General features: G+C 39.0%; 1 protein-coding gene across 4 annotated transcripts in view; it reads left to right on the forward strand.

Moving 5' to 3' along the window:
• Positions 1 to 26,977, forward strand: part of rab27b (RAB27B, member RAS oncogene family) — a 61,199-nt gene that overhangs the window by 25,519 nt on the left and 8,703 nt on the right. Inside the window, exons 1-3 of one of the 4 annotated variants that reach the window (XM_067484333.1) lie at positions 7,723 to 7,838; positions 8,221 to 8,531; positions 22,579 to 22,750. In XM_067484333.1, the coding sequence (XP_067340434.1) occupies positions 22,598 to 22,750 (153 nt within the window). In that variant the 5' untranslated portion in view covers positions 7,723 to 7,838; positions 8,221 to 8,531; positions 22,579 to 22,597. Of the gene's footprint in view, positions 1 to 7,722; positions 7,839 to 8,220; positions 8,532 to 16,804; positions 16,908 to 22,578; positions 22,751 to 26,977 lie in introns of those variants that run through there. The other 3 variants (XM_067484334.1, XM_067484331.1, XM_067484332.1) reach the window with 3 other exon arrangements.

A 26,977-nucleotide genomic window follows, 5' to 3' on the forward strand; every position in this document is an offset into this window, starting at 1 on the left:
TAATCTAGTTCTGTTATGTCCTGTTAAGAGCAACAGATTTTACATTTGCTGATTAAACAGCTGCTTCAATGACAGTCTCTAACATGTCACTAACATACAGTTGGACAGGCAAAAAGAGTTGGATATAGGGCTTAAAGCTATGGAAAATTATTTAGATTGGGATTTTTTTTTTCTAGATTAATGTTGAGATTAAGATTTAATATAAAAAAAATTTCAAACGTTTATTTTGTTACATTTATTACACGCAGTAGAAAATATCAGTGATGGCGTTAAGAATACAATTGTAATTGGTCGTCTTCCATTGAAAAGTTTTCCTGCCAGCTCTTTCAAATTCTGTCCCCTTCTCTTTCTTTAGCCCCCACTCATTCTGTCCCACACAGACCCCACTGTCTCACACACAATAATGTTCAACAAACTTTGACGATGAACATTAATTTCATGCACTGATGTCGTTCAGCTGATAACCTGGCTCAGCTGACCCGTGTAACATTTGATTAATGTTAACAGTGGTTAAACTTTTTTTTTTTTTTTTTAAACCACTCTCCAGGTGAGGGAGGGCAGATCTCTGCACGTGAAGCTTACAGGGACACTTCTTTGACTATTTCTGTAGATGGAAATCTGTAGCGTTAAAAATACGGAATTACTCGCAGCTTTTGCAAATTCAAAGTTGCATTCTGTGAAATTATAACATTAATTGTTCAGCTCTAGGTTTCCAAAGGTTTACAATTCCTCAAAATGCATTCACAAGTATCTTGACTAATATTGATTCACTCCAGCTTCTGGAACCAACTGCATGAATCTCTGTGATGATTTACAACCGAAACCCTTGTCACTTACTGACAATGTTTCCTCAGATATATAAGTTGTGTTAATGCCTCACTTCACTGTGGACTTGGACACACGTGTAAAAACCCAATTTTCACTCCCACAGTTTATAGTGTATAGTAAATAGGAATAAAAGGAAAGTTTAAGTTCAGCGACATGTTACAGATTCCAGATACGTGGCTTTTGTGTGTGTCGTTCATTTATCTGCTCCTGGCAGCCTTGTTTTTTTGTGCTGGGATTTCAGCTGGTGAGCTTTTGGCTTACAAGCTGTCAGGTTGGTTTCTCTTAGGTGAATGACTTCATTTGTTGTGTTTTGCTGAGTGTTTGTCTCTGGTTAAACCATATTAAATAGGACAGGACATTCCTGCAGTGTTTTTAATAAAAACTGCATGACTGGTAGAGCTTGCTGGTAGCACACAGCCATTCCCAGCCCACCCTTAGAACCACCACTGCTAATTTACTCTACTCTCGTGATGAGGTTCAATGCTTGTGAGAAATATTTTTATGAAACACTAAACATGACCGAAACTCTCCAGTCGAAAGAATAGTTTGTAAATGTAGAGACTTGATGGGTTTGGACACATTCTGAACTCAGTTGCTTTGTTTCAGTGTAGTAACTGTTGATCTGCGTCACACAGCTCTGAACGGTTTTGGTGTTTAGACTCATAAGGCTACAATAAGAGCACAATGTCACAGCGATTTAAATACTGTACAGTAATTAATAAAGTTACTGCTGAGAATAAAAAGCACACATCTTGTCATTTGTGAGACATAACTACTGTTGCAGTTTAACATTTAAGAAAATGATAAAGTGAAAGAAACTGAGCTACAGTCTACGTCTTTTCAGAGTGAGATAAAGTCTGAGCTACAATGTACGTTCAAAACAAAATTGTATCAAGTTGAGAAGTGCTGGGTTCATCTCCATTGCACTCTGATCCTCATCGGGGGTTACATTCACATTTAGTCATTTTATCTTAAGTGACTTACAAGTGAGATACAAAGCAAGCAGAAAAATCTAAGCCACAGTGCAATGAGCAGAAAATGTTTAGCAAGTGCAACACGGGAGGATGTCGCCCCTGACTGCAGCATTTTCCTGTCTGTCATGTTGTTCTAGAACTTGGATTTCAGCATTGATGGTGCCTTTCCAGATGTGGAAGCTGCCCATGCCACACGCACTCATGCAACCCCATACCATCAGAGACCCAGTCCCAGTTTTCCAAAAAGAACTTCAAATTTTGATTCGTCTGACCACAGAACAGTTTTCCACTTTGCCACAGTCCATTTTAGATGAGCTTTGGCCCAAAGAAAACGCCTGTGCTGCTGGATCATGTTTAGATATGGCTTCTTTTTTGACCTATAGAGTTTTAGCCGGCAACGGCAAACGGCAAATGGCACGGTGGATTGTGTTCACCAACAATGTTTTCTGGAAGTTTTCCTGAGCCCATGTTGTGATTTCCATTACAGTAGCATTCCTGTATGTGATGCAGTGCCGTCTAAGGGCCCGAAGATCACGGGCATCCAATATGGTTTTCAGGCCTTGACCCTTACGCACAGAGATTGTTCCAGATTCTCGCAATCTTTGGATGACTTCAAACTCTTTGCAATTTCTCTCTGAGAATCTCCTTTCTGATATTGCTCCACTATTTGTCGCCGCATCATTGGGGGAATTGGTGATTCTCTGCCCATCTTGACTTCTGAGAGACACTGCCACTCTGACAGGCTCTTTTTATACCCAGTCATGTTGCCAATTGACCTAATAAGGTGCAAATTGCTCCTCCAGCTGTGCCTCATATGCACATTTAACTTCTTCTTATTGCTACCTGTCCCAACTTTTTTGGAATGTGTAGCTCTCTTGAAATCCAAAATGAGCCAATAGTTGGCAAGGCATTTCCAAATTTCTCACTTTCAACATTTGACATGTTATCTATATTCTATTGTGAATAAAATCTAAGTTTATGAGATTTGTAAATTATTCCATTCCTGATTTATTTACAATTTGTACAGTGCACCAACTTTTTAGGAATCGGGTTTGAACATAAAAGGACATTAACATTAATGTTACCATGTGTACCATGTGTCAGGTCCACTATGTAATGACTGTTTTCAGCTGAGGAGCTGAAGCATTGATGTGAAACTGTAATTTGTTTGTTTGGGTTTTTTAACATTAAAGATTTTTTTTCCAGCTTAAAATGAGCCCAGGTTTCAGATGCTTTCTGCCCTTTTCTCTTACCTGTCTCTTTTCCTCCCCCCCTCCATTGTCTCTCTCTTTTTCTATTTTGCAGTTTGTGCCATCATTCAAACTTGTAGGGTGTTGTGCGACAGTAATAGATATCACAGCGCACCTGTGTAGAAATGAAAAAACAAAGCCTCAAGCTTGAGCAATCTTAGTAATCGAGCTTCTTGAGGATTTGTTTCAGCCTTGCACATTAATTAATCTTAGTCTAGAAAACATCCTTATATTTGGGCTCTTTATTTAGAGCTTAGAAAGACCAGTACCTTACAGTACTAGATGTACAAAACGTTTGGACCTGATATCCTCATGAGAGAACCTCAACATCTTAAGCTCTGCTACCTCCAGCTTTGTCTCCTGTCTTTTCTTCAGTGCCACTGTCTCTAAGCCGAACAACTTCTCTGGTCTCACCACCGTCTTGAACATCTTTCCTTTCATTCTCGCTGATGCTCTTTTATCACACAACACACCTGAAACTTTTCTCCACCTGTTCCAACCTGCTTGCACTCACCTCTTCACCTCTTTTCCACATCTCCATTGCTCTGAGCCATTGACCTTTTTCAACTCTGCTCCCTGTAACCTCACCGTTCCACTTGTGTCCCTGTCATTCACACACATGTATTCTGTCTTGCTGTGTCTAGCCTTCATTCCTCTGCATTCCAAAGCAGAGCTACATCTCTCTTGAGTTTCCTCCACTGCTCCCTGCTCCCACTACAGATCACAATGTCATCTGCAAACAACATGGTAATTCCTGTCTAATGTCATCTGTCAGCCTGTCCATCACCAGAGCAAACAAGACGGGGCTCAGAGCTGATCCTTGATGCAGACCCACCTCTTTTGGCTTTCCTCTTCTCTCTCTCTGCTGATGGAGATGCTTTCCTCCTCTCCTTCTTCCACCAACAGTGGCCCGATTTCCACCAGCACCCTGTAGGTTAACGGCATTGGTGCCGGCCCCTCCTGACAATACCCTCTGCATTTATTCAGATTTGGGACTGGCACAAGAAGACAGTGGCTTGTGCCACCTTGTGGTTGCATTAAGTTGATGTTGTGGCTAAACAGTTTCATTCACATATACCAGTATGCTGCGGAAGAGACAAACTCGGTTCTTGTTAGGTTGTAAAATCATCTCCACACATACATAGCAATTGATATATGACATCATAAAAACTGCACACAAGTAATTTAATGTAGAAATTGGCAGCATTATTCATATCAACACCATCCTACAGCATTCAGTCAAGTGCTGTCATGGGAAACACCCATCTAGGGATTTAAAAGTGTTCCCAAAAAAAAGTTTCAGAAATGGTCTCCTCCTTTGGAAACTGCTGCAGTATCATTATAGTTATATCTCCTTAAACAAAAAATGAAAGTTCAAATTTCAGTTTGAATTTGTTTGATACTTTGCTACGTTTGAAAGAGAACCACAAGATAAATGCAACCGAGCAGATAAGGATGAGTGAGTTTTAGCTTCAGTTTACAGTCTTTTATCTCAAACTCTATGTCCTGTGTATGGCTGTTAAGTTTTTACTATCGGCAGTCAAGGGGGTCACACACGCACAGGTACATAAACGTACAAAAACAGACACTGAATTCTCATTGTTAATATTCAGTTGTCAAAGTGTGTGTGTGTGTGTGTGTGTGTGTTTGTGTGCGTGTGCGTGTGCGTGCGTGTCCTAATGGTGAGCATTAGCACTCAATCTGAACTTATGTCCATCTCCATGTCAAATAAGTGTTTCTGTCTGGTTCAGTGGGGATTGTGGGAATTGCTGTCCCTGACTCGGTGCATCTTTACGCTTCATGTGAAAGGCAGATTGGTTTGGACCCAGTTGCCCTTTACACACAGAGCAAATGTTTCCCCGCATCTTTGCTGCTGCTGGAGGCAGAGGTTGGTGCCGGTATTGATGTTGATTTAAGGGAAGACAACACCTACCCTATATTAATATAATCCATCCATTATTTTTAACCACTTATCCTGTCACGGCTGTCATTGGGTGTTAGGCAGGGTAGACCAACAGTAATTTGCTGGTGCTCCCCTGACAGGGTTCATCCTATGAAATGAATTATTTCCACTATTTTTACTGTATAAACTTGCATTCTTTTTATAATTGCACTTTTTATCTGGTGTTAAGAAAAACAGAGCATGATGTTTAAATTAATTAATGAACATGTCACTGTGTTGGGATCTTTAAATAATCAATGACTTACTGCTGCTATGCCACAAGTGTAAAATGTGCACAGCACCTCTCTGTTTGGAGATGCAGATATGGTTCCTGCTGCTGTGTGACAGCTGCTATTTAATCAACCCAAAGGAAATAATCCTGCATATCAACAGTTGTGTGCAACAAGCAGAACAATAGTGCTGATGTTTCTGCAAAACCCTGCTCTAAATTAAATGATATGTGACTTAGGTTATCAATAAGTCTCATCATGGTCACATCTTTTAGACATAATTCCCATGAAAGTTGCATTTTAATGGATGTTGCAGGCTGTAACAGAAATGAAAATATAAATGGAGAAAAAAGAGGCAAAAGTCAATTGTTTGTGACAATTGTTTTTTTTTTTTAGAGTAGATTGTTAAAACTGTGGCCTGAGTGCTCTGTGTGATGCTTATGGACCAATTTCAGAGTCATCAAGACTGTGTGGGTGTGAAACAGCCTGAAAGCAGATGTCTCTCACTTAAAGAGTGAGAGTTGGCAAACCCAACTAAATCCTTGATTCTAAACAATATGTAAACATCCGTCTGTGAGCCGCCATCTAAAGCCTGCGTTTTCATCCAGCTATACAACTGTTTGTAATGGTGTATCATCATCCCAACTGACAGATACTGTAGGTGTTGGTGTTAATGATGTTTGGCGAAGGCGTCGGTACACATTCCTCAGTCTGCATCAAAACCACACACACTGACACAAACACACCGATGATGAAAGATTCCTACGTGGTTGTCCCTGCAAATCTAATTCCAACACCTTAATTCCAGGAAGGCAACCCAAAGCAGAACCTAGGGGGCTGCACCTAGTGACTATTGTCACTAACAATTAATTTGTCAATTACAACGATTAAAGTGTCTAAACAGATATTGAAAAGTGTTCATCAAAAACTTTCCAGCGCCAAAGGGGACATTTTCAAATGTATTCCTATACTAAAAGTCCAAAATGTTCAAATTTGGACTATTAGTGTATAACATCTATTGAATGTTTCCTGAAGAATGACAATTAATAACCTGGTCACACTTTCTAGCAAGCGAGCAAACGGTTTTAATATCCTACACTTTTGCATTGTTGTGACCTTTTTAAAAGATCTCTGCTATGCATTGCTATGCATCTGAAACAGGAATACAATTCTTTCCTCATGACACATACATGTGGGTTTGTATATTTTAAAAAATAGAAAAGAACATGAGACTGGTTAAAATTACTCTATGTAACTCAATATTGCCTCGTGCTGTCTGTCTTTCCTTGCACAGACAGCAATAGATCTTATTTTGTCATGGTAACTGTCAGTGTGTTGGTTAGGTGGCCTTTAAGGTTGCCTAAAGGTCACCAACACGAGCTGCATGATGCTTTACTGTCTGGACACATGGAGACTACTAACCAGCTGAGAGAGACAGACAGAGACAGAATTTTCTTTTTTCTCATTGGTTAAGAAGATATGTCGTTGAAAAAATACTAAACCTATTTCCCCAGTAGTGAACAAATGGACACAGTCCGCCTGCTAATTATTGGGCTTCTTAAGGAAGCAACATCCTATAACTATGATCACTCGTGTATCACAATGAATAGTTCCCCTGATACATTGGAAGAAAAACAAATGAGAAGTTTCACTGATGTCGCTTTTTATAACACATGGTTTTACAGTTTGATGTAATGGGAAAGGCCCTGAACACTTGATAATTGCATGCACCTTATGTGGATGCTGCTGAAAGACTGATAGAAGCTCAGGTTATGAAAAGTTAAAGAGCTTCATATTTAGTCCATATTTAAATGCGCTGTATTTATCCATAGGAGGAATCATGATTTATAGCTGTAATTAAAATATGTGATACAAGAAACAGTAAATAGTATGTTCACATAAACTACCCTGAACGTGTTAATCATTTTGAGTCATCTGTATAACAATATGTGTAAATATCTCAGACTAGCTTTGTACCACACAGCAATATAACAAATTATATTTATTTCCTTATAACTTAAATTGTTATGTAACCGTGAAATCATCCAGGAGGCTCCTGTGTTTCTGTATTAACAAATATTGAGCCTGTCACTGAAATGTCAACTTTCTTTGAAACACTACAGTAAGAAGAACCAGCAGCCCAACCCACGTCTCCACTGAATAAACATCAATTAATATCTAATATTTGTTTTGGTTGATTTGCATTCCGTTCTGAAGTTGCAATGTGTTATCGAGTTAGTTTAGTTTGGGCTTTGGGTGTCAGATAAGGTACTAAATGTGTTTCCTTCCACTAAGAATTTACTGGGGGTGGGGGGGTCTAGTAGCATTTATCACCAACTTCCTGTGAAACGCACACTCCACGAAAATGACCTGAGGCCACTCTGCCCTACACTTACTGATAAGTGTGTGTGTTTGTGTGTGTGTGTGTGTGTGTGTGCATGTGTGGCCAGTGCTAGCTCACTATAGTAAGGCCCCACCCTCTCATTACACACAGAGAAAGAGAGAGAGAGATGGAGGGAGAGAAAGACAGAAGCAGAAAATAGCAGAGAAGGAATTAGAGAAGAGGAAAAAGCAGAAAGAAAACCGAGTCTGGAAAACATCTGAATCTCAGGAGGTAACTAAACCATTGGTTAACCAGTCAACCAGCTAGAGAACAAGTCAAATACAGGTGGAAGTTAGAAAGTTGGTTTGTTAGAGAAGCTGCAGCTGCTTTTCTTTTCATTTTGAGTTAATCGGCTAGTCAATAATTAATAATTTGTTTTTTTTTGTCAGATATTAACTACAGTAGTCAGTCTGGCTGCTCGCTCATTTATCAGTTCGGTATTCAATCAAATATAATATGTGAGTTGGTTGTGTTAGTTTTGAAATTTTGAATCGGTTGGTTAGTTTGCCAGTCGGTCTTTGACTAAGAGAGTCAGTTGGTTTGCAATAAATAACAATTTGGGCATTTATTAGCTACTTTTTTTGGTCTAGTCTGTTTTTGGTTTGTTCCTCAGGCAAGAATTCAGTCCACCATAACCACCGAAGACAGAACTAAGAAGCTGGTCATCAATCCACTATCCCTGCAGCCAGGCAGCAAGTCAGCTGGTTGGAAAGGGGAGTGTCTTTCTGCTCTGCTGCCTCCAGCTGATCTATAGTCAGTCTTCCAGTCATCTAGTGATCCAGCCACCCACTCAGTCAGTCATTCAGTCAGTCAGTCAGTCAGACAGTTGGTGGGTGTAGATGCAGGACTGCTGGTCAGTTGCTCTGGACACCTTGTATCTCCCTCAGGATCTAACAGTTGAATCAGCTGAGGAACCGCTGAGAGGTAAGAAGAAAAGCAGCTGTAAGCAGGATGTTTGTTTGGGGAGTTTGTTGAGTATATGTTGGAGCTGTTTACTGACTTTTGTAGGCATGTGACAGCCTGCAGGGTGAAAGGGGGGGCAGATGGAGGATTTGTGTTTGGATGTAGAGACAAAAACAAAAGACAGAAGAAGCAGTTTTTAGCAGAGAAATGCGATCGGTGAATGCGTGGCTGTGGAATGCGATCACACCCTTTTCTACAAGTTAGTAACTGTTGGTATGTTGCTGAGCTCAGCTGCATCATCCAGCTCATTGTCTGGGCTCTGAGTGGCATGGAAGCCGGTCATGAAACGTCTCTCATGCTCGGTCTCGTGATAGATGGTCTAGTGATGTTCTAAAGTAAACTAGATGGTTCATAGCAGTAATTTCTACTAAAACGTGGTGATTTCATTTGAAAATGGGGCAGCAATTTGAATTCTAGTAATTATTTTTGTAAATGTTTAGCATCATCTGAAATGAGGAGCAGCTCATTCAGTCAAAAATTGACCTGCTTTTGGTACATATTACACTAGAAGACTGATAGCAAGACATTCTGTTAAAAAACAGTTTTGGCTCTGGGCAAACCGAATGAGAAACAGCATGATGGGTTTAAAAAGAAGCATTCAAAATGTGTCCTACCTGTCGGCTATGTGCTTCAATTAAAGGGATCGTGTCCAACATTTAAAAACTCTATATCAACATTGCATCACTCCTCCAAGAACTTAGACATAGAATGCTGTTCCAAACCTGCACTAATAATGAATCTGTTTACATTTTGAGAAGCTCTAATCTCGCCTTCCCATTTTGTTTTAGCCTTACCAGTCATAAATTCTCTATGGTTTTCCTGAGCTCAGAGAATGTTTTCGCTCTTTGGGCTTCATATTGATAGTTAACAGTAGTTCAGTAGTTTCAGCTCAGATTTTTTTTTTTTTACTTGTAAATAAATAACCATATCATTTACGGAAGTAACTGAACCAGGTTTACAATTTTTCCCCTCTGTTGACAGTGAGAAGATGAGCTTGAAGAGTTATTGTGTCGGATTGGTACTGGGCCTAATTGAAGTCTGGTCAGCTGTGCGATGTGACCTAACACAAGCCTAACACTTAATGGTAGTACCTTCAATGGTAGCTATCAATATCAAAATAACTTAAATGAGAATGGCTAAAAACATTAAGCAAAAACCACTGCAATTCTTGGATTGGTCAGAAGGTTGAGCCTCGCTCAGAAACCTTTAGAAGGGAATATGTCTGCACTGCTTTCAGTGCTATTCAGTGACTGTTTCCATGCACTTAAGTAATCAGGTTACTCAGAGAAATCAACTTATCGGGTAATCAGGGAACAACGTTTAACCTGGTTACTGGAGAACTGGAAATACTCTAATAGAGGCACCAGCACCTTTGACTTACTTTGGGAACCTGACTTGCAGATTTTAACTTTGTAGTGACAGAAAAAAACGCTTTCTCACCTTTCTTTTTTTTTTTCCTTTGCAGGAAACCAGCTTTCCTGTTTATATTAAATGAAAGCTAACTGTAACCTAACTTTAGTCCAGCAAATCTGGGTCACAGGAGGCTTTAGAACTACTCCTCGAACCCTAAGATAAATTTTAAAGCATATTTTAGGAAAAAGTAATTGATAAAAAATTTCTTAGTGCAGCTTTAGCTAAGTGCCTGAACTAAATTTAATAAAACTGTTATATGAATAGAAAAAATTTAACATTTATTATTATTATGGTGGCTCAATGGGTAAAGGATTGGGTTGACATACAGAAGGCCACAGGATCGAATCCCATCCCACCAGTTGTGGTCCCGCCCAGCCATCAAGGGCCAGCTTAGTGCCGGTCCTGATTAAAAATGGGAGGGTTGCAGCAGGAATGGCTTCTGGTGTAAAAACGTGCCGAATACTTTCTACTGTGGGACCAGTAGCTTGTCAGCTTGTTATTTGTTTTTATGTATTATTATTAAGACATATGCTTACGGTGTAAAGACAAATGTAATCCAGTTACAACTAAGTTGTAATTCCAGAAGCCAAATGTAAAAATCGTTCTCTTTTCCCTCTGGCTCACACACATTTTCATTTGCTTCTGAAACAGGGCTGTAGGACACAGTTTCATCAAGAGTAAATGCAAATTTTGGACCAAAATTGACTACATTGAAATCCCTGCTGTAATGAAACGCTATTGCTCATATGATGAAATTGGATCAATTCCTCTTCCTTAGGCATAGAGTCCAGCTGGGACTGTGGTACATCTTCTATTCATTTGTATGACAGATTTGTATCATAGGGCAATAGAATAAATGATAAAGACTTATGGTATATCATTTTTTACAATAGTCCACTACAAATATTACACAAAAAGATACAAAATAATACTGTACTTGTCATCCCCTCCATCTCATAGTAATTGAACCACATAATGGCAACAATGTAATGATGATGGTACAAACAAGCGAGTACACTGTAACAGTGACACTGTGAGGACATGTCATCTGGCTTTAGGACCCTGGAGGTGAAGCATCAGAGAGCAGAGCTTGTTGCTCCACCTGATAATGATGCGGAGTGTTTCACGCATGCCCTGCAGCAAATACCACAACCACAGATTCAGTACAGACAACTGATCACATGACCTCCCTTAACTATGTAACTACTGTATAATGTTAATACCGGTTGCTATGAAGTTCCAGAACTCTGGTGTTGCTCAGTCAATCAGGGACACAATCAGTAATGTTACCGGTATTTTCCTCACACTTGTACTATCGTTGTTGGCTTAGTACCTGCTGTGCTGTAATACTAGGACAGTGTATCACAGGTTTGGTCACAATATTACTTTGTATTGAGTCTCTGGCACACTTTTATCGTCAAATATCGAATCTGATAAAGTCCCATTTTGATTTGATCCAAGTATCGTGTCTATTTGCCACAATCAGTATATCTTTTTGTTTTACTCTCTTATTTTTATTGACTAAGTGCAACCAAAACATAATTACACTAATTTATTTCAAAGTAGAACCCCTAAAGGCCTTTAATTTCTCAAATCAACTTTTGAGAAAGGAAGCATTTAAACTGTCGAACCCTGTACGATAAAGCTGGAAAAAACTTTAATTGTTCCTACATCACAATGATTACATTATTGCGATCTTATTGGCCCTTACTAAGTTACAGAATTGCCTGGTGCGTGACGTGCTATATGGGAAATGTATAGAGACATTGCAGATAAAGAAATTATTTTTACATTGAAAGTAATCAATTGAAGCCAACGTTAGTCTTAAGGAAAAACAAGCACTCCTACTGTATAAACCACCACTGCTAAAAGACTCAGGAGTGTTATTTGGTTATTGCTGTGTTTCTGGAATAAACGTCATAAAGTGCGGGCAGACTGAAAGCAGCTGAGGGCGAAAAACGTCCTTTTCTAATCCTCGTCAATGTTGCAATCTCAGCAGTTTGTTGTGTACAATTCTGCAGCTGTTAAATGTAATCAGGTTAACAAAAAAAAAAAAGGACTATTGACATCATGAGACCAGCAGGTTGGAGCACAATGTGCAGTAGTGTCTCTGGACATTTGGTTTGAATTCCAAACCATCTGTTCTGATTTGTGTTGATCAGGTTTCCTGTGGCTGTTCTAATATAATCAAAGTCAAGCACTTCGAAGTTTATATCCGGACAGGAAAAACCTGAAGATTACTCGTTCAATTGTAACTTGTTAGTGCTTCTATTGTATTTTTATTCCTTCTTTCTGTTATTCTGCCTCTTTCTTTTGCTACATTTCTGTAGTTTCTGTAGCTGGCCAACAATTTTCCCATTAGTTTGGCACATAAGGAGCATCAGAATTCTTCTGCTTTGCAAAAAACCATTCACCAACCTAAGAAGCACCAGACTGTATGCAAAAGGAAATCCTTTCATGAACTGGATATACTGTGAGTCGCATCACTGCTGTGTTAAAGCAACACCAGAACATACTCATTTAGATTGAAAATGTCAAGTTTTTTTTCATGCAGAACTGTAAACACAAGCTGTTCAGCCACTGGTCCTTATGTGTAGTTGGTCAAATTGGAAATACAGAAATAAGGCAAAAGAATTCTAAAGCCATATTTAGGTGTTTTCATAGAGTTTAGATTGTAGACATAATGGCCACTATAATCCACTTACTGTTAATATTGTCATGAATCTCTGTACAGGTGTTCATGCTTTCAGAGGATGAACCCTAAGGTCTGGTGATTCTCTGACCAGTGTTTTTATTTTTTATTTTTTCTATCCTCCTGCGGCATAGGAAAGTTGATGTTTGTGATTTTGACTCAAGTGCCTTGACAACTCTTGAATAACTTGCCATGAAATTTGCTACAAAAATTCATGTTTCCCTTTGCCTGCACACAAGATGATTTGTTACCAGTTAACCTGATGTTCAATCCATCCATCCAATATCAGTCACTGCTTATTGTATTTGGGTAGCAGAGGGCCTGGAGCCCATCCCAGCTGTCATTGGGTGAGAGTGGGGGTACACCGTGGACAGGTCGTCCATCTATCTCTGGGCCACAGACAAACAAAACTATTCACACTCACATTCACGCCTGAGGGCAATTTTAGATTCACCAATTAACCTGCTTGTTAATTAACAAGCATGTTTTTGGATTTTGGAAGGAAACTGTAGTACGCAGAGGAAGCCCACGCAATCAAGGGGAGAACATGTAAACTCCACACAGAAAGTCCACGCCCGGCCAGGGCGGCAGCACTAACCTCTCCACCACCGTTAGTTCATTTTATGAATAAAAAAGATGCCATTTAGCCTCAAGTATACTTTGCGTTCAGTGCTATTTAGGAAACATTTCTAAAATATTGACTAACATCATAAATATTTTTTTTCTAAATCACATCTTCATGGTGAATAGTCACTATGAGCCTGTTAATATGACAGCATTAGCATGAAGCTCAAAGCACAACTCTGGCAAAAGACTCTGGTCCCACAGAACTATTAACATCATTGCAGTTGTGGAGAGATCATGGGCTTTACTCATTGACTCATTGGGGATTGTTCCCTCGATTTCAAGAACATCCACAAGAAATGTCATGATGGCCTCTAGTAGTTTTTGGATGTTAGATGCATGGACCAATCTGATATTGCTATTTTCTCACTTGATGGTGAACTGATGGTCAAAAATAAATGAGTGAATACATTTTTCCATGTAATAACAATCCAGTTCTACTGCGCATCTTGCTGAACTCTACAAAGTTTGAACTGGTAGTTTGAACCCCTACCAGTGTTGGTGGCTTGATTTATACCTTCTGAAAAAGGTTTCTCTGACCTACCAGTCCTTTCTCAGTATTCATGTATCCATTCTGACCTTTCACATCCAGCTGCGTGGGTGTCTGTACAGATGTTAGCCCACCTCCTACTGTGGGATTAGGGAGAGATCGGGGAAGCCCTGGTGGGGCTCAAAGCTGCATGCATAAATACATGCACTACACCTTCAGATGCCAGTGAACTACTATTTTAAAAAGGGCCTGCTCGTGCAGCTGTCAGAATAGTTAAAGGTATTCGTAACTGCATTTTTTTTGTGAGACCTAATATGTTTAACATCATCGATCTTTCTCCTCCATTATCTCCAATGTGTCTCAGTGTTTTGCTAAGTTGCTCCGATATGCTGAAAGGTTTTGAATAAATTAGATAATCAAAGGGTCACTCTTCATCCATGTTAGTTATTGATTGCTGTCTCTGAGGAACAGATTGGTAAAGACAACAAAGGCTCAGAACAGATGGAAAGCAAATCACTTGTCTGATCTGTTTAAGATGACGCAGAGGCCACAAGAGGTCTGTCACAAATATGTGCTGACCTTTTATACCTGACACATGATTGAAAAACAGGCTTTGAACAATAGTTTGGGAGGATACTGGATTTGCATAGAACTTGTTATTTAATCAGATGTTGTTGCAGATGCGGTTCTTGGTGCTGTATGGAAAAATGGTTTCTAACACTCAGTCTAATACTAACAAATGGCAGTAGATGTTTGGTCAGATCTTTCATCTTTACTCATTAGTTTTGGTTTCTTATAACATTTTCACCAGTTTTCCTACATGTTGTTAAATGTGTTAATGTTAAGCCTCCAACAAGTTCTAATTCTCTCTTTCCTGTTGTGTTATAGTTATTATAATCTATTGGCTGAGCGCTGCCCCCAGTAAAAAGTGCATGAATAATTTTCAACAGAGCTCTGGGACGTGTAATAAAACACAGGTATTAATACCAATGGCCACTGGTGTGGTCAGTTTAATGAGGACTGATATTGGTAGGATGGTAACGTAAATGAGGAAGGATTTATAAAAACACAGTCTGTGTCTCAAGGGGAAGGAGAATGGGAAGTGTGGAAAAATTTGTCTTGCTCAGCCTCTGTGCCTTTAAAATCCATTCGCTCCTCTGGTTCAGTGTTTTTACAGCACTAATTCAAGCTGATTAAATGTTTCATTATTTAATGTAAGTTTTTTAAAACATTTTTTTGGCAAAGTGAACATGAATCTCTACAAAGTAATCCTAATGACCAGTAATTAAAAATGCAAGAAAATTAACATTTAAATTCACCTACTTTAAAATATGTTTAGTAAATCCTGCTCCAAACAAGTGGTTGCACAGTTAAACCGAGATTACGTATATTTCAAGTGGTTGTAGTATCCACAAGATCCAGCCAGAGCAAGTTGTCCTCAAACTGTGCCTTTTAATGCAGGCCTATTGAGGGAGTCCACCAAGATACAGTACCTGGGACTACTTTACCTGTAGCTCTCATCACAGAGAGAAGTGGTGCTGTGGAAATGCTCTTCTGGAAATCCTGAAGGAAAGAGAACTGTGCTTTGTTTTTGTGGTCTACAGTGCATTTACATGGACTTAAATAACCTGCTGCTTTCTCAAGTGTACTGATTTCTCAATTGTCCAATTTCCACAGTTGTGGTAGGTTGTTAGGAAAACCGGATTTGCCCAGGCCAATTTCCCAGCCAACGTATTGCCACATTTCTTGCCTTTGACAATGGAGCATGTTTAACACAAAAGACTGTTGAGGGGAGAGATGCGGCTTTGCACTGTGAGTGTGCTCTGAACACACACACACACACACACACACACACACACACACACACACACACACACACACACACACACACACTGATTATGTTGTAAGCTTTCGGGAGTTACTCTCTTACTGAGCTCAAAATGTTTTGCCTTTTATCATTTATTCTTTAAAAGCTATGTTTTAATGCAGCTTTATAGTCTACAAAACAAAATTATGGTCTAATGAGAACAAATTTAATTTGGAAATCTGACTCGAGGTTTAGGTGGAACCATAATAAAGTGAAATGAAATATTTATTGATTTATTTGGATCATGGTTGCAATATGTATAAGGATCTAATGAAGCCTCAAAAATATGCCCTTTTTTCCAGCAGTAAAACCAGTGTCCTTTTTTAAAATTCTTTTTTTAGAGCATTTAATTACAGTATGGTCGACTTTATTTAGGCCTTTTTACTTTAATCCTCAGAAGAAGACTCATTTGTGTTATTGTACAAACTAAACTTAGTAAAGTCATCTAAATTATTTAACAATTAATTAATTATAAGATAAAATAAGTGATTGTCTGCTTCCTCAGCGAGCGGCGACAATCAGTGTTTTAACATTTGTCATTGTAGCCATCTGCACACTGTATACAGTGATTGATTGTTTTTTATTTTTATTTAGTTTTTTATTTCATGGGTCAGTTTCTGATGTCCTTAATGATGCTGTCAGATAATATATGAGAACTCAAAGTCACTGGCTCAATTATTAGAGAACGTAGTGTAGACACAGGCTGGTGTACTGTATGCGCTGTGAGAAGTACTTGGTTGGTCATGTGACGTGACATTGTGACATCACTACCCCCCGAGCATTAGAAACATCTCCCTTTTCTTTTTGCCCACTGGTAATCAATCATGGGCTATTGTCTTTGTTGGTCTTTCTGTCCCTGTTATTCAAGGGCCGCACGATAGTGTGCTGTGTTTTGTGTCTTTGTCCAACCAAAGTCAGGACACACTCACTTGCATTTTGTAGACCAGCCCCCAAGTTCATCTTCCTGGTTGCCTTGACAAAAACCCAATGAGATTTTTACACTAGCATTTGGATTATTGCAAAAAAAAAAAATCTTCTTAATAAATGTATGATACTTTCAGGGTCGCCACAGTTGAACATTTGTCTGCATGTTGATTTGGCACAGTTTTTACGCCCTTCCTGATGCAAGCCTCCCCAATTTCTACCAGGCTTGGGACCGGCACTGTGCGGCTGGGGATGGGCTGTTGGGTGTTCAGAATCTTCCCCAGGGACACTTGGCATGTGGTCGGGAAGAGCGGTGCGCGAACCTCGGTAGGCGGTTATGATTTTTGAAGCCAATTGAAACACACTTGAATAACTTGCCATGAAATTTGCTACAAAAATTCATGTTTCCCTTTGCCTGCACACAAGATGATTTGTTACCAGTTAACCTGATGTTCAATCCATCCAATTGTATTTGGGTAGCAGAGGGCCTGGAGCCCATCCTAGCTGTCATTGGGTGAGAGTGGGGGTACACCGTGGACAGGTCGTCCATCTGTCTGTACTTCATTTACCTTGACTCTCCGCCATCTGTGTTGCTGCACCATGTGTACATTGTTTACACTTGTAACAAACATTTCGTTGTATTTATTTATTAATTTATTTTTTCCTTTGGGTCATCCCATGAGTTCAGGTTTGCCACGGCAGATAATTTTCTGCATGGCTGGGGATGGGAATGGGTTGTTGGGGGTTCGGTGTCTTGCCCAGAGAAACTTAGACACATAGCTGGGACCAGGGATTGAACCACTGACACTGTGGTCCATGGACGACTGCCTTTACCAACTGAGCTACCATTGGTAACTCAGTTGTAAAGAAAGTTGCCAAAAAGCACTGCAAAGGTATAAAAGCCTTTCAAGGAGTCATGATCAAATTACAATAAATAACAATTCTGGAAAAACCTACTAATCAAGCAGAAATCGTTGCTTTTCTCTGATTGGTCAGAAGGGTGAACCTCACTCAAAAAGTGAACAACGCTCCTTTACATATTAAGATACTTATTGGAGCATATGCCTATTAAGAAACACGTTTTAGAAATGCTGCACATTGTAACATTAAGGCCCATCCTAGCACCCTCAGCCCCAATTGTCGCTGAAAAACGTTTTGGTAGAATTTTTTATTTAAACAAATAAAGGCATAATAATAATAATAATAATAATAATAATAATAATAATAGTTTAGGGTGATGTGTGAAATTTAATTTTTTATTGTTTGCAATGTGGCTGCTGAATTTTGTGCAAATTGTTGTCATATTGAAGTAGCAGAGGCAGAAATACTATATATATATATATATATATATATATAATTTTTAATCCCTAGAATGGCTCTGCCTACAAAAGCACTGAATCCAGCACTTTTCATGATGAAATTCACTGTCATCATTTCATTCAAATGCCTTTAAATCCTAAACTTCTCTCTTTGAATTTGGGAGTGTCAATCTAAATCTGTCAGTCAATTCTGATATTGTTGTTTTTTTTCTAGGACCCGGCTAAGCTCTGCAGATTCAGAACTTTGAGTTGTATATGTACAATGATGCTGCTAACAAATAGTTCACACTTCTGCTTTATCTTGGTTGGTTTGTTAGACTGAATGCACATTGTGATATATATCTTTGTGTGTTTAGCACTGAATGGTAGGAATTATACTTAAGGGCCATCAGGTGGATTTACAACATCAGAGAGTAGCATTCTGTGGTGTTGGAACTGATTTGTATTAAGTCAGCACAAGGTTCAACCTGTTGATTGTCAGAGTAGGACTATGGATGTCTTGTACATTTTTATGCATCTGTTATACATGGAAGTAAAAAGGAATCTTATGACTTTTAGGTCTGGCTTTAGTTCAGCTCTAACTGCTTGGTCAATTTTAAAGTAAGATGGTGGCAACTGTTGAAAGCCAGTGTTGACCGTTGGAACATAAGATGCACAACAAGCTGTCCTGAATATGCAACTACACTACTCTACATGTTTCATCTCCTGCCTTCCTCCACCTTCCACAGTGCTGTCATCTCTTCCTTCTTCCTTTTTTTTAATGTTTTTCTTTCGTTAGTTCATTTTCAGCCGTGCCAGCCTTTGGTTGTAGTAATGGGAATGTTGGCCTGTCTGTGCTAGTATGAATATTTTGGAATGCACTAACCCACTAACAAAACAAGTAGTCAACATTGCAACCGCTAAGCAAAAGCATATTTACGTTATTTAATATTTTCAGCATATTAGCACACTAACATTAGAAGTTAGCTCAAGGCAGAGCTGCACAAAGCTGCCACAGCATAACTGGCTATGCTTGTTTAAATGAGTTTTCTAAGAAAGACTTTTTAATCATTAGTGAGTGACTGATTTCCAAAACAAAGTGAGAAATAATTACGGTCATAGTCATCTTTCTGAAGCTCTGAGGTTGGTCATTGATGTCACAAAAATGCAGATACGATGGAAAATGCTGTTTCATATCTTAGATGTGAAAGTACGATTGCATTTCTTTGGAGTACAGTAAGGTTGCTGATTATCTAAATACACATAATACCACTAGTGCAAATACTCATTTGCAAATGAAACTCCTAGTAAGCACACAGTAGCAACAGCTCGCTTATTTATTTATTTGATAACTTGGATTACTAATACAAACTGCCAATATTTATGAAAACGAAGTGCCATTGATAACAGTACACTCGTTCTGACACACAAAGTATGTACCTTTCTCATTATGAAGCTGCACACTTTGCATATCAGTCTAACTGAAAGCAGCTATGTCTGTTTTTATCTCACAGATATGAAGGATAACAGAGGAAGAAGGGCAAAATACAACTTCCTCCTAGAGGCTCTTACATTAACGCAGATGTTTCGCAAAAAACTCTCAAGTCATGTTTTCTGTGCAGCACTGTTGTAGACTGTTTCCCTTTTCTCCTGTTGCGTGATTGCTCATACATTTATTTATTTAATTTTTTTTATGTGACCATGTTTGTTTTATGGGTTTGTTTGTGCTTGTTATTCAGACACAGTGTTTATCATGTACTGAGCAATAGATTTCCTTTACAAGCTAAATGAAGTCATGCTGGGAAACAATGCTGCTGATAGTTGGGACGTCTATTTACATGCTTCTATTAGTAGGTATTTAGTTGCCACTTGTCCAGATACAACTAAAGAAAAGCAGCACATTGTAATTGATCAGCCCTGTAATAAATACATGTTTGCTTTAAAGAACAGATATTATGATGTTTAATACAAGTCGAATGCATCTCTAATTAAAATCTCCAAAATGTCTAACTGGTTGAATTAACAGCTGCTTCAAAAAAACTAGGTAGGATTGGTAGGATTTATTTCTGGGGCTGTTACACTTTTGTGTAGCTAGCAGTACCTCATATATTGATGTTGGGATTTTGGCAGTTATGTTTTTCTGTTCTTTAAGGAAACAGAAAATGAATTAATGTTACTGGAATTTTAGACATTTATTTTTGGTCTTTTAAAAATGAAATCGGAATAAATAAATTATACGAGTTTTGGATTGAACCAAATTGTGATTTACAATCCTTTCTCCTCTTCTCCTGTGGCTCATCTGTTGCAGTTTTCTGCTTTTATTGTTCTTTTATTGTAGTGGCCTTATCATTTGTAAAGGTCTGGACCAAACAAAGTCATGTACCTTGTTTAAAGGCACCAACAGTAATGTTTTTGCTTAACCTACTCACAGTAAGTCCATTATTTCTTTTAACTTTCTACCAAGCAGATCAACATACAGTAGTAAGGTAAATTATTCTGTTAGGAGTAGAACTTGCCATCTGTGATGTATTTCTTTCCATATGTTCTTCTGCTTCAATGCAAGTTAAGTACAGACTGTAGCCACTCTTTTCAGGTGTAAAACATAAAAACACACAGTTTTCTCTGAAAGACTTTACCTCAATGGAATTCTACCACTAGGATATTCCTGTGACCTTTCTCTTCTGTCAAGCTGGTGATATTTAACCACATAGACTAGAGCTTGTTGACTAAAGGTGGTAAAACCAATAATATTAAATAAACAATGATGTAAATTGTTTTTACTGTCTCTACGTACACATGGTTTATTACTTTTAAGAATATCTACAGTTCCCATGCTGGAATTCTTGCATTTTGTGTTACTGCAAATGTCAGTGTACACGTTCATTTGAACAAAAGCAAAAACAATAATAATAATGTACCATTTTAGTGCACTGGCCTTTACAAATGCACTTTCATTTCCAGGTTACTGGATTGAGTGGACTGTAAATCAAATGCCAGACTTTATTCCAGCCTGGTTGGTCAGTGGCGTCAGTATGGTTCCCACTGTACTTTCTGAGGTACAGTGATCTTATTGTGATCAGATCAGCTCCTGGATAAAGCGCATTGTTAAGTGCTTCCTTATAGTGGAGGGAATTAGAGTCTTATGATCCTTTTTTCTAAATACACCACATTTAGTCATGCGTCAAACAGACCCTAGACTGCAACTAACAAAAAGATCACATCCTTGAGGTCTAACTAATATTGAACACATTTACTTTTGTATGAAAATGTTGGTAAAATCTAATTAAAGCTGCGTTGGAGGCATGGCAACGTCTCCTGGTCCACTGCCACTTTGAGAACTGTCACAGCTATCATTCATTTGAGAAAAGAGATGTTCATGGTCATCAGAAGAATCATCCTACAGACATAATTGATCCTCAGACTTCTCTTCTAGTGCTGCCAGCCTTTGAACATTTTTGAAGTGATTGATGTCTGTGAGTACTACATGGTTTGACTCAAACTTTTTTTGAAGACCTTAATGGTTGCTAGATGATGGATTCTTTGAACTGATATGATCTATGCTTAAATAACTTGTTGTTTTTGCTTTAAATAAGGTACCTTGGCAAACATTATTGGGCCACACACACTGTTAATGTTCCCCAAAGATGAAGTATGATAAATAAATAAATTCCATGACCATCATCTACCTGTACCTCCATCAGGTCAAATTGTCCAATTCTTTTCTTGTTCTGGCCAAATACTTGCAAAACTAGTATTTTCATTACCCTCAGGTGCGTTTAGGGCCAAACAAGCTTGGTGACAATGAGAGTTGTGCTGTAGCTACCTTCTGAATACTTTAGAAGGTAAATACATTTACATGCTAGAGTGGTCAATATGAACGTGTTGGCATTTTGATCTGAGGGTGTAAGCACAGCCTCACAGAGCAGTTTGTGTGACTGTAGACTGTGGCAGGATTATTGCACCAATAGGGGGAACTAGTTTGGCCACATCCAGTCTGGGTTGATTAGTTGTTAAGTCACTTGGAGGATACAAGACAATACAAAACTCACATGATGCAGAGTCAAGTAAAATTGTGTTGTATCATGAATAAGATGTTAGATGTCTTTTTTGGATAAGTTCCGAAGTACTTTGTCCATGTGTGCATGAACACGATACACTGAAAATGTTCTAGAGTATAATCAACAATATCAAGCATAAGCAATGTTAACTGCTTTATTTGCAGGGCAGGCAAGTCCTTAACCAGTATCTCAGAACTGTTGTTGAAGGACGTCCGCAGGGGTTTTTGAGTAAATGTTTGTCATGTGATTATCACTTGTTTTAGAGCTCAATATTTTTTTTTTGCAGTTTGATGCTCAGTCTCTTCTGCCTCCTGATGCTCAGACATAGAACACACACTCTCCCTCCCTCTCACTCACACATACACAGTTACTGTTTTCCCAGAAAGTTATATTCTGGTCAGCATGACCCTATGATCTGCAGTCCCATAATTTTAACAATGGGTACCACACACACACACACACACACACACACACACACACACACACACACACACACACCCATTTAGGGTGTGTGTGGAAAATGCCAAATAGCGTGAATAATAGGAGATAGAGGAGTTTGAGCCATTGAACAGCCATTGAACAGACTGAGTCAACTCGGTGTGTGCGTGCTTGTTAACATGTTGTCCTGTCTGTTTTCCACAGGTTTATCGTGGCCATCACTATGACTGATGGGGATTATGACTACCTTATAAAACTCCTTGCCCTGGGGGACTCCGGCGTGGGGAAGACCACCTTCCTGTACCGATACACAGACAACAAGTTTAACCCCAAGTTCATCACCACAGTCGGCATCGACTTCAGGGAAAAGAGAGTGGTGAGTTCTCATCCTTTATGTCAGTCGTTTGAAGAAAACAAGCGAGGAAATGTGCTCATCATTCTGCCAGCGTATGTGTATTTGTGTTGGTCTTTCTACGTTTGAATGACGGCTAGTTCATTATAAGAGTCGTCTCTGCTAGATGTCAGAAACAAATACAGCAACTTCCACACGTTCACTTTGCACAAAGGTACTGCAAGTTTGGTTACCATAGTTACCAATACGTCTTCTTATTAAACAGTGGGTCAGGTTAGGTCTGGATTTTCCGCTGCTTTGTCCCACAACAGCTGTCAAGCTGGGTCAGTTATTTTAAAGTTACAATATGTTTTTATTTTTAGTAAGTAATAGTCTCTAAAATGTATCTTAAAATGGAAAAGGGCTAATAAATTCTTCTGTGACCCAAAAACTGTGAGCAGCACTGAGATATTCACTTCTAAAGGTTTTTAAGGGAGGCTCAGCCTTTTAACCAATCAGAGAAGGCAGATTCTTACTTATATATTGTCATTTCTTAAGACAGTAACAACAGAAAGTCTTGGTGAAGCAAAGCATAGATGAGCCATCTGGAATAGACTGATTTCAAGCCTAATCTCCAGCTTGCTTCATTTCCAAAAGGCTGTATATAGACATGTGTATTTAACTCTAATAATGCCTCTAATGTGATGCCTCTAATAATGCTGGAAAAATGATTGTACATGTCAATTTGCAGTATCACTTTAAAAAAAAGAAGTGTGCTGTCTTGGGAATGTGATATATCTACTAGGATATTGTGGGGTTCGTGGTAGTTCAGACTGAGCAGGGCACTTTTTTTTTTCATTAGGCGATGCAAGGACAGGACTATGAGAGCGTTTTGTACAAACTTCAAACCACATGTTTCAATAAAACCTGAACGGGCAGTCACGTGCTTAGTCGAGTGAGTGACCACCTTGAATGCAACTGATGCATTCACAGCCTCACTTTAGTGTCGGCATTGTCAGCTGTCTTGCTACAAAGTTGGCACACAGCATCACCATTTTGTCGTCTATGGTGAAGAGCACAAAAGATGTACCAACAATAAATCCAAGCTTTCCACAGCTGCTGTCATTGTGGTGAAACGACTAATTTGTCAAGTCTGCACTGGAGTTTTATACTTACAGGATTGATTTGGAGCGAGGCAGCGGTGAGAAAACATTACCTCTGTTGATGGAATCTGGATAAATTCATGTAAACGTTCACGTGTGAGACCGATGGCCGATGGCTTGGTTTGGTCAGTTTGTCTGTTCCTTGGCTTCCTCTGCTTTCACATGCTAGAAATACAGACACTGCTGCTTAATTACCACTGCTCTGGATGAGTCATAGGATTAATTATTATTCGCCTGCTCTGTTTGTGAGTGTGTGTTAAATTAAGGTTACACCCGGTTTTCAAGCTGTTCTGTCTAGAATCCGACAGCATGCAATCCCAGCTGTGGTTCAGTGCCTCCTCAGGCTCTTAATTGAACTTTAAAGGACGCCTTTACCAATTTGTAATATGCTTCTTTTGGTTCTAGTTTGGGTAGTGAACTCCGAATGATGAAAAACTCCTCTGGGTGATGTCATCTGGAGGACTTTTTCCGAGAAATATTTTCATGTAGGGAAGTCAGAGGGAAGTTTTAAAAGCATTAATGTACATTTACATCCTAAACTAAAGCCATAGAAAGCAAGAGGAAAATTGGTGAAGTCGCCCTTTAAAATGAACGTTCACCATTCTGTTCATACTTTGAGTCACTGAAAACCAAATTGTAGTTGAGTGACGGGACATAGCAGTGTTTTAACGATAAAGCTCCACAACTTAACTTAACTTAACCACAACTGTCTTAAATTAAGATTTTTATGTTTAATATAAAATTATTAGGCTTACTTAAATGCAGTATGTTGTCATTTATTCCATGACCATCAGGTTCTGATCTGCAACATTCCCTGTAAAGCCAAAGTGTCTCTGTCCCTCTCTTAGACAAAAAGACCATTTGCTATGTTACTTCATGCACCTGCAGCCCTGTGGAACATTGTCTATTTTGGGATGTGGAACTGAATTTTCTGCTCAAAGTATTTGAATTGTACCATATTTGTACGTTGCTTTTTGAATTTTGTTACGTTTTTATTAGACTATTTGTGTGAAAACGTCAAACGCTGATGTGGAATCTTCTGTTTTTTTAATGCAAACTAAAACTCGGGTTCCATGGAAAAATGTGAAAATATTCAGCAAAGCCAATTAGGTAATTAAAGGTGTGGTGTATTCCAGCTCTTCTCTGCTCCAATAACAAACTGCACAGTGACTCACACTATCATGTACATGTGTTACAATTCGCCTCATGATGAAAGTGTCAGCTATCAGCTGTAAAACTGAACAAAAACGCTGTTCTGCACATGATCCGTGTGAACAGGGCACCCAGTGTCAGAGAATTAGAGGAAGCGTCAGTGTCTCATCTGGCAGCTTCTGAGGTGTGAATGATGCCTGAGGCTTCCTGCAGAGAGACAAACACAATCAGCTGCAGCACACAAGAGTTCTTCGGTACACAGAACCGTTGTCCGGATCGCTGTTTGTCAGAGCTGCTGCATAACTCTCAACAACAGAGCAGTGAAGAGGAAATTTACCATGTTCAAAGCATGTTCAGTATCGGAAGCACAATGCAAACTCCATAAGCTGTGAGGCAACAGGCCCAACCGGTACATCCTTGTGCCTTCCACACCAGAATATACCATAGTATATTTGTAGAATCCAGTACCTGGTGCTATAAGCCTGATGAAGCAGGGAGTGCTTGCAGGACTTACAGTAGGCCTGAATACTGAGATTGAAGTTTTCTGTTGGGACGATGTGGTACTATGAGGCCCTTTAGATATGACTGTGCTTGATGGTTCAGAGCTTTATATGTATGAAGCAGGGTTTTAAATTCTGTTCTAGGTTTTATGGGAAGCCAATGGAGAGAAGCTAGTGAAGGTGAAATATGGAACTGGAACTCTTGATAGTTCCAGTCTGTGCTCTTGCTGCAGCATTTTGGATTAATTGCAGGCTCTTTAGGGAGTTACTGGGGCATCCTGAAAGTAGGGAATTACAATAGTCCAACCTAGAGGTAACAAATGCTTGGACTGGTTATTCAGCATCACTTTAGCTATTTTAATTGGCAATGTTCCGTAGGTGGAAGAAGGCTGTTTTAGAGATTTGTTTTGTGAGGTAAAGGACAAATCCTGGTCAAAACTAACTCCAAGGTTCCTTGCAGTAGTACTGGAGGCCAAAGTTATGCCATCTAGAGTAACAATATGGTTGGACATCATATTTCTGAGAGTTAGACCCAAATACTATGAGTTTAGAAGTATACAATTGTACGACATCCAGGGCTTTGTCTTTCAGGCATAAGATAAGATTTAAACCAACCCAGTGCAGTTCTTTTAATCCCAATTTCATGTTCCAGTCTCTGTAATAAAATGTTATGATCAATGGTATCAAATGCAGCACTAAGATCTAACAGAACAAGTACAGAGACTAGTCCATTATCTGAGGCCATGAGAAGATCATTGGTGACTTTTACCAGTGCTGTTTCTGTACTATGATGAAATCTAAATCCTGACTGAAAGTCTTCATACAAATTATTCCTGTACAGTTGGTCACATAGTTGTTTTGCGACTACTTTTTCAAAGATTTTGAAAATAAAGGGAAGATAAGATAATGGTCTGTAATTGGCTAAAACACCTGGGTCAAGACAGGGTTTTTTAAGTAGTGGTTTAATTGCAGTTACCTTATAGGCCTGTGGTACATAGCCTGTTTCTAAAGATAGATTGATGATATCTAATATGAACGTATCTATTAAGAGTAAAGCTTCCTTGAGCAGCTTAGTTGGAACAGGTTCTATCAGACACAGCTAATATGTGAAGAAAGTATGGGCCACTTCTGTTTGGAGTGGCTCTCAGATCAACAATGTGGAGGACTTGCTGTCAATTAACGTAGCATATTTGCATGTAAACGTTGAGCAATTTTGAAAATACTGGACTTGAAATTGATATAAAGAAATACTTTGCCCTCGCAAGTGATTCCACTGTAAAATTTTAAAGGGTGGTGTAACGAGGCTTATAGGTTTGCACTGCCAACATGTGCTACACCCTGTGTAGTTTCAGTATCATGTTATTGAACAGCTGGACATGATCACAGCAGTCTGACATCATTGAGCAGCATTGAGCTACTTTTCAAGCAGACTTTTGTCACTTTCCTTTAAAAGTAGT

This window comes from Channa argus, chromosome 18 (genome assembly GCF_033026475.1).
Source record: "Channa argus isolate prfri chromosome 18, Channa argus male v1.0, whole genome shotgun sequence".
Lineage (NCBI taxonomy): Eukaryota > Metazoa > Chordata > Actinopteri > Anabantiformes > Channidae > Channa > Channa argus.